This window comes from Nerophis lumbriciformis, linkage group LG05 (assembly GCF_033978685.3).
Source record: "Nerophis lumbriciformis linkage group LG05, RoL_Nlum_v2.1, whole genome shotgun sequence".
Classification (NCBI taxonomy): domain Eukaryota; kingdom Metazoa; phylum Chordata; class Actinopteri; order Syngnathiformes; family Syngnathidae; genus Nerophis; species Nerophis lumbriciformis.
In genome coordinates this window covers 3,936,846-3,950,117 of record NC_084552.2, presented here as the reverse complement: position 1 = coordinate 3,950,117, position 13,272 = coordinate 3,936,846, and the positions used below count along the sequence as shown (strand labels likewise).

At 37.8% G+C, this 13,272-nt stretch overlaps 1 protein-coding gene across 1 annotated transcript in view; it reads left to right on the top strand.

The window, feature by feature from the left end:
- ifrd1 (interferon-related developmental regulator 1) overlaps positions 1 to 12,990 on the top strand; it is a 30,970-nt gene extending 17,980 nt beyond the window's left edge. The window contains exons 7-11 of the mRNA XM_061961404.2: positions 4,529 to 4,637; positions 4,734 to 4,868; positions 7,047 to 7,175; positions 7,242 to 7,337; positions 12,882 to 12,990. Of these exons, the coding sequence (XP_061817388.1) occupies positions 4,529 to 4,637; positions 4,734 to 4,868; positions 7,047 to 7,175; positions 7,242 to 7,337; positions 12,882 to 12,968 (556 nt within the window). The 3' untranslated portion in view covers positions 12,969 to 12,990. The remainder of the gene's footprint in view (positions 1 to 4,528; positions 4,638 to 4,733; positions 4,869 to 7,046; positions 7,176 to 7,241; positions 7,338 to 12,881) is intronic.
- The last annotated feature ends 282 nt before the right edge of the window (positions 12,991 to 13,272 follow it).

The following is a 13,272-nucleotide window of genomic DNA, read 5'->3' as shown; positions in this document are numbered from 1 at the left end:
ACACTTATTCAGCCTGTTGTTCACTATTCTTTATTTATTTTAAATTGCCTTTCAAATGTCTATTCTTGGTGTTGGGTTTTATCAAATAAATTTCCCCCAAAAATGCGACTTATACTCCAGTGCGACTTATGTTTTTTTCCTTCTTTATTATGCATTTTCGGCCGGTGCGACTTATACTCCGAAAAAATGGGGTAGTTGCTGACCTCTGCAGTAACATATTGTGTGATTTCCCATTCTATTATTTTGTCACAATTATGAGGGACAAGTGGCAGAAAAAGGAATTTATTTATTTATTTTTTTTCATTATTAATCAGTCCAACAAAATAATACACAATAATATTATAGTAATATACTTCCAAAACCAAACCCGGCCGAGCAACATTCAGAATCAACAGAGCAACTGAGAGGACACACAAACTTGAAACAAAACAATCCAAAAGTAGTCAAACAAAAATTTATAATATCAACAACAGTATCAATATTAATAAGAATTCCAACATAGCAGTGATCAGACATCTCTTATTTACATTATTATCACAGCCATTTATAAAAAATAAAATAAAAACATTAAAAAAATTAATAGTATCAGAGTGACTTACACTTGCATCGCATCTCATGAGCTTGACAACATTGTGTCCAATATTTTCCACAAAGATAAAATAAGTTACGGTATATTTTAGGGTAATTTTAATAGTTAAAACCAATTTAAATAATGGATCCCATATTCCAATTTGACTCATTATTATCTAAACTAAAAGTTTTAAATTGATTATGAATATAATTGTTCATTTACTGTTACTTTCGGTTTTAACATGTTTAATATACACTTCTGTTCTAATGTAATAATCACTTATTTTTCTGTTGTTTAGATACTGTACATTAGTTTGGGTAACAGTACAAATTTGGGTATACGTCCAATACCAAGTAATTACGAGGTCATACATTGGTCATAATTAAAATTCTCCTGTGTCCAGGGACGTATTTTCTGACTTTATAAACAATTAAAGTACAGAAGCTTTTGTAATAATAAAAAATATCTATTTAATCAACATTGTATCGACTATACACAGCTTTTGTACTGGGTATCGTTATAGTCTATTTACATTCAAGAGTGCTAGCTTGTTGTAGCGGTTAGCTATTATATCCTCCTACAGCAGTGTTTTTCAACCAGTGTGCCGTGAGATAGTCTGGTGTGCTGTGGGAGATTATGTAATTTCACATACTTGGGTTAAAAAAATTTTTTGCAAACCAGTTATTATAGTCTGCAAATGATGTGTTGTTGAGTATTTGTGCTGTCTAGAGCTCGGCAGAGTAACCGTGTAATACTCTTCCATATCAGTAGGTGGCAGCCGGTAGCTAATTGCTTTGTAAATGCAGATAAAAAGGCGTCTTATGCTTAAACCAAAAATAAACAAAAGGTGAGTGCCCTTAAGAAAAGGCATTGAAGCTTAGGGAAGGCTATGCAGAACGAAACTAAAACTGAACTGGCTACAAAGTCAACAAAAACAGAATGCTGGATGACAGCAAAGACTTACAGCGTGTGGAGCAGACGGCGTCCATAAGGTACATCCATACACGACATGACAATCAACAATTTCCACACAAAAAAGGATAGCTTCTGCACAACTTAAATAGTCTTGATTGCTAAAACAAAGCAGGTGCGGGGAATAGCGCTCAAAGGAAGACATGAAACTGCTACAGCGCAAAATACTATACACAGGAAAACAGCAAAAAACTCAAAATAAGTCACGGTGTGATGTGAAAGGTCGTGAAACTTACTTTGAGACAAGAGCTATAGTGATGCATGGTTGGTTATGGTTTGAAGTCATATCCAACAATTACTTTTTACTGTCAATATCTACCAAGTTTACATTTTTAATGTTTTCTGCTGGTGGTGTGCCTCCGCATTTTTTCAATTAACATAAATGTGCCTTGGCTCCAAAAAGGTTTGTCCTACAGTGTGTAGTGACGCTTGTTGCTATTCCTCGTCCTGCAGGGATGATACTTGTAAGAACCTCACTTTATTTGTCGCCATGGAGGCGAGGATTAGATATATGGATGGATGTTTTATGGTCATTGCGACATGTACGAGATTAAAAGTGTCGAGCAGTCAAAGTGCATCAGTGCAGTAAAAACATACATTCAAGAATAGATTTAAACCTACCTACTCAGTGGCCTATTGGTTAAAGTGTCCGCCCTGAGATCGGTAGGTTGTGAGTTCAAACCCCGGCCGAGTCATACCAAAGACTAAAAAAATGGTACCCATTACCTCCCTGCTTGGCACTCAGCATCAAGGGTTGGAAATGGGGGTTAAATCACCAAAAATGATTCCCGGGCGTGGCACCGCTGCTGCCCACTGCTCCCCTCACCTCCCGGGGGGTGAACAAGGGGATGGGTCAAATGCAGAGGACAAATTTCACCACACTTTAAAACGTAGCTAAAATTCAGACATAAAAATGGCTAAAATAATTTCAAATTGGCTGAAAAAGTAGAAGTAGCTAAAACACTGTGGAAAGACGTTAGTCGATAGCTAGCGATGTTTGAAAACAGGGGTGTCGAACTAATTTTAGCTCAGGGGCCGCATGGAGGAAAATATGTGCACACTTGGGCCGGACTATTAAATTCATGGCATTAAAATGAAAAATAATGCTTAATGTCTTACTTTGGCCAAAAATAGAACAAACACATTCAGAAAATATTACAACAAAAATATAGAATGAAGGAAAGAAGAAAGTGAATGAATGTTTATAACTGAATACATTTACATATGCATAAAAATGTTTTCTTTTGTATTTTTTTTTTTTTATGAATTAAGTAACGTTTATGACAACCTTTTTCCAAAACACAATATAGAATGTGAGATATAACAGGATAATGCATACATTCATCATTTGTTTTCAAAACGCTTACAAAAAAGTGGGACCCCAAACATTTACTGTGCAACCCCATTTTTATGACTTGATGGGGTCCCTGGGACATTAATTCGTCAGATCTGGCCCGCGGACTTTGACACAAAGGTTTTAAAGCGTCGCTTGTAAAACGGCGCTTTAGTGCCTTCACCTTCATCAAAATACGCCCATTTTCCCTCTTTTGTCTCCACACTTTTTCCAATTGTAAGTACTCTGTGTGTTGGTGTTGACTTACATGCGCCTCAGCTCATGTTACTGCGGCGTGACATTGTGTACATCAGGGGTGCTCATTACGTCGATCGCGAGCTACCGGTCGATCTCGGAGGGTGTGTCAGTCGATCACCAGCCAGGCATTAAAAAAATAGTCCTAAAAATGAGCGATCATAAATCTTCACTATGACGTCACTTTCGTCACTTGATTAACATTCACGGCACCTGAGGGTCTTCTGAGATGACGCTGGCTACTGCCAGCTCATTAAAATTACCGACTGGAAGGCGAGAAACACTTTATTTCAACAGACTCTGGCGCCGTACCTTTCGTCAAAACTCCAAAGACCGACTGCACAGTTGCGCTAACAAAATAAGAGTCTCAGAAAGCTGGCGTGCACAAGCTAGCAAGCTACGGAGTTTGCTGACAATGTATTTCTTGTAAAGTGTATACAAAGGAGTACGGAAGCTGGACAAATAAGATGCCACAAACCAACCACTTTCATGTGGTATTGGACAGAAAGGAGGGCTTTTTTCTCCTCCATTCGAAAATGCGGACGTTTTTAGCACCACTGTCTGATTCCAATCAATGCAAGTCATCAGAATCAAGTAATACGCCAACTTATATTCTTGTCTTAATGAAAGAAAGGAATCTATATGTGTTAAACATGCCTGTATTATCTTTAAACACCTTAACTTGTTAACAATATTAACTATATGTGTTAAACATGCTTGCATTATATTTAAACACCTTTAACTTGTTAACAATATTAACTATATGTGTTAAACATGCTTGTATTATCTTTAAACACCTTTAACTTATTAATAATATTAACTATATGTATTAAACATGCTTGTATTATCATTAAACACCTTTAACTTGTTAACAATATTAATTATATGTATTAAACATGCTTGCATTATCTTTAAACACCTTTAACTTGTTAATATTAACTATATGTATTAAACATACTTGTATTATCATTAAACACCTTTAATTTATTAACTATATGTATTAAACATTCTTGTATTATCATTAAACACCTTTAATTTGTTAACAATATTAACTATGTGTTAAACATGATTGCATTATCATTAAACACCTTTAATTTATTAACAATATTAACTATATGTGTTAAACATGCTTGCATTATCATTAAACACCTTTTAACTTATTAACAAAAACATACATTTCATAAATAAGTAAATATAAATTATATATATGAATGAGGTAGATCCCCACGACTTGATCAATTGAAAAGTAGCTCGCCTGCAGAAAAAGTGTGAGCACCCCTGGTGTACATGAAAAAAAAAAAAAGCACCCAGAAATTTTTGAAGGCAGTAAAATACCTGTTTTTACTTCATTAGTACCGGTATATTGTACAACCTAATTCCTATTTGTTCCTCCTCAGACATCTGCCCAAACTGCCAAGATTGCTGGAGAGCGACGACGTCAACATGAGAATCGCAGCAGGAGAGACCATAGCGCTGCTTTTCGAGCTAGCGAGAGACATGGACCCTGTGAGTTGTCTTAAAAATTTTTTTAAAAAAATCCCACACTGTATGTGAACTGTTGTCGGAGGACATGTCACTCATGGCAGCGGCTTCCTCCTTTAGGAGTTTGAGTTTGACAACTGGGACGAGTTGTGTGAGAAACTGAGCGCGCTGGCCACGGACTGCAACAAACATCGGGCCAAGACGGACAAGAAGAAGCAGCGCTCCGTGTTCAGGGATGTCCTCAAGGCCGTCGAGGTGCTTTTTAACTTCATCGCTTTCTTTTAGATAACAAAGCGGCAACATCTAAGATAGGGATGTCCCGATCCAGGTTTTTGCACTTCTGATCCGATACCGATAATGGCTTATCCGAGCATGTATTAAAGTTTAAAGTTATTTAGCCTACTTAGTTGTCAGAATCATGTTGAAAAGGGTTTTAGTACTCTTGATAACAACTAGCCAGCTGAATTAGGGGAGTTTGAATAATACGCAATGGTTGGTAACAAGAAACTGACCTGTTTATTCAAGGATAAACACAAAATAGACAAAATTATACATGACAAACAGAAATGGCATCATTGAAACTAGGGCTGGGCGATATGGCCTTTTTTTAATATTGCGATATTTTAAGGCCATATTGCGATACACGATATATATCTCGATATTTTGCCTTAGCCTTGAATGAACACTTGATGCATATAATCACAGCAGTATGATGATTCTGTGTTTTGATTGATTGATTGAGACTTTTATTAGTAGGTTGCACAGTGAAGTACACATTCCGTACAATTGACCACTAAATGGTAACACCCCAATAAGTTTTTCAACTTGTTTAAGTCGGAGTCCACTTAAATTGATTCATGATACAGATATATACTATCAGATATATACTATCATCATAATACAGTCATCACACAAGATAATCACATTGAATTATTTACATTATTTATAATCCGTTGTGTGGAGGGGGGCGCCGGATGTAAGTGTCAAAAAGACAGCCAAAAGAGTTTGATATGAGAATAAATCTAAAGTTAAAATATAGGGTAGAAATGCATCCATTTGCAGGAAATGTAGTCTTGATTTTCAACATTTTCTTTCAAGGCTTGCATGTCTACATTAAAACATTCTTCTTCATACTGCATTAATATATGCTACTTTTAAACTTTCATGCAGAGAAGGAAATCACAACTAAAAAAATCACAAATTTTTTCATACGGTGTTGATCTGGAAATTTTTGCCTCGGCATTTTGATGGTGTGGGCGTGTGGCACCGAACGGAGATAAGCGTCTCGACAGACGTTATAATATTTGAACAATAATGACGAAAACTGTTTTCTCTGTCGTGTCCGTGTGTCGAAAATTGTTATGCGCTTATTTTTTTTTTTGATTTTGTTCGAGGCATATAATTGCTATGCGCAGAGGACGTTTAAACAGTGCGCAATTGCACAGGCGAGCACCTTAGAGAGAACGTTGGTCACATGGCTGCACTAGCATCACAGCTAACGTTAGCCATGCTGCTACCTCTCTGCTCGGGGAGGACGTATACGTATGTGACGTATGACGTGACGTATGTAAGAAGGTGCGCTGCTGTCTGTGAGAAGCACAGACACAGAAAAGAGTGAGAAGAGCCTGTCGTGTAATGCCAGCAGCTAAAAGCAACTGCGTGAGAATCCACAGACCTGTGGATGTGTTGAAGGTGTGCTGGAAAATGCGGAACGGAAATTAGGGAGCAGCAGAAAAGTGGAATGTATTATTTAAATAGGTGCGTTGGAAAACACGGAGCCGAGTTTTTTTTTAACTGGATCTGGATGGGCATTTTCCCACGCCTTGCCGATACGCATTTTTTTGCAAATATCGGCGGCCGATCCGATCCAAATATCGGATCGGGACATCCCTAATCTAAGATAGAGGTGTCCAAACTTTTTACACTGACAAATCAAAGCTTGCGAAGACCATTTTGATATTTTTCATTATCAAAACCAATACAATTCCATCCATCCATCCATTTTCTACCGCTTGTCCCTTTCGGGATCGCAGGGGGTGCTGGAGCCTATCATAAATATTTATTTTACCTTTTAATGCTCCCCTGAAGTTAGTTCCAAAAGTCATAAAAATGTTAAATAAGTTTTTTTTGTTTTTGTTTTTTTAATTATTCGCCGTTTAAACCTTTTGATCAGCTGCAGGTCTATCTGTTGATATAAAGTACAAAAAAATGTTTTGTTTGTTTTTTATGGCAAAAACACACAATACAATATTTTATCCAAACAATTGTTTAAAGTGGAATATTTGATGTCAATTAATTGGAGCCTTAAATATGTATATAACTCACAACAACGTATTTTTAGAATGTTATGCAGGTCATTAAAAAAAATGAGCTATGTGCCGCACTTTGGACACCCCTGATCTGAGTCTTCTTCCTTTTTTCTTTTTTTTTTAGGAGGGCGACTTCCAGAGTGAGACCATTCGCTTCGGCACAGAGCGCATGTGCATCGACAGCTGGCTGAGAAAAAGGACCTACGACGCCTTTCGGGAGTTTGTGGGCGCCGGGATGAACTACCACTTGCAGGTACGGTCACCTGGCATGACGCCACGCAAAGACAGAGGCCTGACGATGGAACTTTGTCCCGTCCAGGCTAATGAATTCATCAGAGACGTGTTCCAGCTGGGACCTCCCATACTGGTGGACTCCGCCACTATAAAGGCCATGAAGATCTCCCGCTTTGAGAGGGTGAGGATTACGTAACAATTGCATTTGTTTTCCTTATCGCCAACGTGTCTGGAAAGGAGATCTTATTTAATCCCGACCTTTCTCTTAAAAATAATACAGGCATGTGATTTTTCCATCTAAAGTCGGAATTCCGTCTTTTTTTAATCTCGGGAAGAAAAAAATTATTATCTCCCGTTTTTCCGTTTTTTTTTTCCGACCCTAAATCAAGATTCGAGACGTAGTTTATATTACGCCGTAGTTGATTGGTCGATATGTTCCTTGTGACCAATCAGGACATCTGTTATGAATGATGACGTTAATAACGTCATCATTCATAATGGTTATTACCGCCATTTTCCATATGTAAACGATGTCGGTTCTCGAGAGAAAGGACGCTTTACGAGTAAAAGAAATTGATACACATGTCAAAAATAAGTTTCGATGGGACTGGATGGAAAGGGAAATCACTGATACTGTCGGGAAGAAGGAAGTTACGACTTTGTTCGGTGATTTTATTCGGAAAATCGATCGTCCCGGAAAGGTTTTGTGCACGTGGTGTCATGATAATATTGACTATGGATCACGAGGTTTCAAGGCTTTGGAAGTAAATGCGAAACGCCAAAAACATATCAAATAAAATAAAATCAACTTTATTTATAAAGCACATTTAAAATTTACCACAGGGGTAGCCAAAGTGCATGGACCGAGCAAACAACACAACACAAACAGAACACGATAAAAAATAAATAAATAAAAATAGAATAAATAAAAACATAAAAACAGGTTCACAGCAGGTGTATTATGGGGCGCCATTGCAGGATGGATATCACTCAGTGTTAAAAGCCATGGAATAAAAGTATGTTTTTAAGAGAGATTTAAAAACAGGAAGAGAGGAGGCTTGTCTAACACTCAGAGGTAGGTCGTTCCAGAGCTTGGGAGCAGCAACGGCGAAAGCTCTGTCACCTCTAAGCTTCAGCCTTGTGTCAGAGACCGTCAACAGCAGCTGATCGGCTGATCTTAAGGATCGGGTGGGGCAGTAAGGCTGAAGGAGGTTGGAGAGATTGTTTAGACATTTAAAAACAAATAAAAGGAGTTTAAAATTGATTCGATAACGCACAGGGAGCCAGTGAAGGGACGCTAAAATGTAAACGATGTCGGTTCTCGAGAGAAAGGACGCTTTACGAGTAAAAGAAATTGATAAACATGTCAAAAATAAGTTTCGATGGGACTGGATGGAAAGGGAAACAACTTGAAGCAAGGTATGTTCTATTAATGATGTTTTCATGTCTTAAAACACTAAAATATTTTCTTCAAATGGTGCTGTCTTTGTTAATTTTAGCATGTTAAATTGGTGAAAAACCAGGAGCTTCGGGGGGCGTCGTCCCTGGACCTGGCTGGGGGCCTTCGTCCCCCAGACCCCCGGAAATGTTTTCAGTCTTTTTCATTGTGGTCAAATCACATGCCTGATAATATAGTCAGTAACAAATGCATAAAAGAATAAACAAGAAAATAGAATTTAGAAAAGTGTGTAGTAAATATTAGCACGGTTTTTGCTATATCCACTTACAATTGAAGAAAATCTGTGGTTGAAATTAAGGACAATTTTTATGAAAACGTAAGTCCTCACCATTGACAAGCTTGCGGCTAATTTCCCTAAATGAATAATCGCCTCTGTTACGGCAAATAAACATTTCTTAATATCTGAAGTGTCATCATCAAGTATTATCACCAGAGGACGAGGCGAAACATGTTCCACACCAAAATAAGGCATGCTAATGCTAAGTTAATCGCTACGATAGCTTTAAACACCAAAAAATGAATGCTTATTAAAGTTTAAGAAGTGTATAAGCAGAAAGTAAGCAGTTAATAAAATGATTATTAATTTCCTGGTAATAAGAGTCTACTATGACAACTGTCAGCAATAGGGTTGTCCCGATACCAATATTTTGGTACCAAAACCAAAATGTTTTTCAAAACTTTTCTAAATAAAGGGGACCACAAAAACGGCATTATTGGCTTTATTTTAACAAAAACATCTTAGGGTACGTTAAAGGGGAACATTATCACCAGACCTATGTAAGCGTCAATATATACCTTGATGTTGCAGAAAAAAGACCATATATTTTTTTAACCGATTTTTCGAACTCTAAATGGGTGAATTTTGGCGAATTAAATGGCTTTCTATTATTCGCTCTCGGGTTGTGACGTCACATCGGGAAGCAATCCGCTATTTTCTCAAACACCGAGTCAAATCAGCTCTGTTATTTTCCGTTTTTTCGACTGTTTTCCGTACCTTGGAGACATCATGCCTCGTCGGTGTGTTGTCGGAGGGTGTAACAACACGATCAGGGACGGATTCAAGTTGCACCAGTGGCCCAAAGATGCCAAAGTGTCAAGAAATTGGACGTTTGTTCCGCACACTTTACCGACGAAAGCTATGCTACGACAGAGATGGCAAGAATGTGTGGATATCCTGCGACACTCAAAGCAGATGCATTTCCAACTGGACTGGACAGATCAACTTTCAGGAAAAGAGAGCGGATGAGGGTATGTCTACAGAATATATTAATTGATGAAAACTGGGCTGTCTGCGCACTCAAAGTGCATGTTGTTGCCAAATGTATTTCATATGCTGTAAACCTAGTTCATAGTTGTTAGTTTCCTTTAATGCCAAACAAACACATACCAATCGTTGGTTAGAAGGCGATCGCCGAATTCGTCCTCGCTTTCTCCCGTGTCGCTGGCTGTCGTGTCGTTTTTGTCGGTTTTGCTTACATACGGTTCAAACTGATATGGCTCAATAGCTTCAGTTTCTTCTTCAATTTCGTTTTCGCTACCTGCCTCCACACTACAACCATCCGTTTCAATACATGCGTAATCTGTTGAATCGCTTAAGCCGCTGAAATCCGAGTCTGAATCCGAGCTAATGTCGCTATAGCTTGCTGTTCTATACGCCATGTTTGTTTGTATTGGCTTCACTATGTGACGTCACAGGAAAATGGACAGGTGTTTATAACGATGGTTAAAATCAGGCACTTTGAAGCTTTTTTAGGGATATTGCATGATGGGTAAAATTTTGAAAAAAACGGTAATTACGGTAGATGTCAGGTGTAGATCCGCCCATGGCATTTGTTTACATTCAGGCACGCTAGCTTTTGTCTTCTCTTATGGAGAGTAGTGAAGCATGTTTAGCTAGTCCTCGTCCTGCAGGGATGATACTTGTAAGAAACTTACTTTATTCGTCGCCATGGAGGCGAGGATTAAAACACTGCGGATGATCCTGAGGGCGTTTCAGTGTTGTATCTTTAGTTTGTAGGCCAAAATGCGTCCATTCTCCCTTTTCTGTCTACACACTGTGTCTGCTTGTAAGTACTCAGTGATTGTGTGCTGCCGAACATGCTCCTCTGCTCATAAACCCGTCATGATGTGATGGCGAAACTGGTACATTTCAAACAGAGTATAGTACCATTTTTGATTCATTAGTACCGCGATACTATACCAGTACCGGTATACCATACAACCCTAGTCAGCATTGTCACAGTAAGTACACAACACGTAAGAGGGCAAGATTCATGAAGCATACCTGCCAACTACTCCGGTTTTCCCGTAATTAGTACGGTTTTCATCAACTTATTCCGGGTTACGGTTGCAGTGATAAAAAATACGGTTTTTCATTAATATTTTTTTTAAAGTTTTATTCACGAAATCGCGTAACAACAATGACAATCGACACTGCTTCCCGTAACTTCCTATCGAGCCATTCCGAATGCCATGCGCGAGGCTATTTATAGCACCGCTGCCAAGCACGAGGCACCAGTTGCCATTGTTTCCAAACGAGCGAACGATCATGGAATCAGCCGGAGAAAAATCGCAAACGAGTCTTAAACCGAAAAGAAAACTGCAGTCATTCCGTGAAGAATATTCAAAAGCCTATCCGGGAATAATTATCCGTTCCAAAAAGGGTGAAAACTACGCGAATTGCACCTTGTGCAGACAATATTTTTTGATCGGACACGGAGGAATTAGCGATGTAAAAGACCACGTTGGGACAAAAAAACACAAGTCTAATGCCGTTGCTGGCGATACAAGTGGAAAACTTTCAACGTTTTTCGTCGCCCAAACAGATTCTTTGGATGTGATAAATGCCGAAGTTTTATTTACGGAGGCAATAATTGAGCATGGACTAGAATAAATTTGGATTTTAGCCACAAAAAGGTAATGACACCAATGTTATCTATTGGAATTGTTTAGTACTGTTATACTGTTAAAAGTGTTTATACTATTTATATATTTATATATATATATGCTTTCAAGTCCAAGTTGAAGAAATCTTGTTAAATGTTGACAGCATAACTACCAAAATACAGAAGTATGTTCTTAATATTTTTGCAGTGCTATTTCTGTTGAAAAGTTCAAATGATTACATTAGAGATGTGATGTGCCACTTTTCAAGTGTCTGATGGCTTAAATTAATTTTCATTAATTTTTCATATTTTGAATTCTTTTGAAAGGCTTACAAAAAAACTACATTTGAATTGTAATTCCATGCTATTGACAGGACTATTAATTCTAATGAAGTTAGCTTACCATGTTTACAGTATGATAATTGTGATAGAAATGTGAATTTTAGGCACAGAATATTTTTTACAATTGAACAAGGCAGTAGATTATACAAGCTTGGACAGAAAGTTAATAATGACACCAATTTTTTTTTAATGGAATTGTTTAGTACTGTTTTACCATTTGTTTACTGTAAAAAGTGTTTATACTGTTTATACTTTCAATTAACAAATTGAAGTCTTGTGAAAGGTTGACAGGATAACTGGCATTAACTGTCAAAATAATTTCAAACTATTGAAGTTATCTTACAGAATAAACATGTCAATCAACCCATATGATTTTTGCTGTAATATTTTTGTTTTGAAAAGTCACTGTGACTGATAGAAAAGTGATGGTTTTAGCAACATTTTAACCTGTCTGAATGCTAATAATCATTTTGCGTCGGGGGGCCCTGAACCCCCCACCAGGACTTTGTCCTGGACCTACCCCCTGGACCCTGGCTACTAGGTTTTTCTGATTTCAAAAGTTGGCAGGTATGCATGAAGTGGTGTCGATACCAAGGGTAGTATCACTACATGATCGATACGAAAATGACGAGATAGATTTACTTTTTTCCCTCAATCTTTTTGTTATTGTTTACAAACTTTGGGAATAATTCCCTGGACACAGAAGGACTTTAAGGGCAAAAACCAAAGGATTTCAAAATGTTAGTTTTTAGTTATTATGTACTATTGACTTTGTTTTGCCCAAACAATTGTAATAAAAGAGTTTAAATATTGTCAAACTCACCATAAACAAATGTAAAAATGACAGTGAGTACATGTACAATAAATCCCAGACTGGGGAAATAATTGTATTCTATAATCATTTTAATTTCTATCCCCAAACTACCCGTGTGCCCCACAAGATGGCGCCTGTGTACCAGCAGCGGTCCCCGCACCGCCGTTTGACATTCCCCACACACATTAACGCCATTTCTTCTCCTTTTGTCTTGACTTTTGACAGCATCTTCACAACTCCGCCGCGTTCAAAGCTCGCACCAAAGCCAGGAGCAAGTTCAGGGACAAGAGATCGGACGTGGGCGACTTCTAAAAAAAAAAAAAAAAAAAACAAATTCCCTCCAACTCCCCCGCCGCTTTATTATTAGACTGTTTTGTGGTTACGTGTCTCCGCCCATTTCTACATAATCCCATGCATTATTTTTTAATGTACATCTCACACTGACTGTCATATTGTACATAGAAATTCTACTGTATTTATTATTATTATTAGTTTGTGTGCCCTGCTAACCCTTCTTTTCATGACTATATATGTTCAGTTGCACTAATTGCTCATAAATGTGCGTTTATGTATTGCATTGGGTGTATAATCAAAATGGTGGAATAAAAACTGTTGA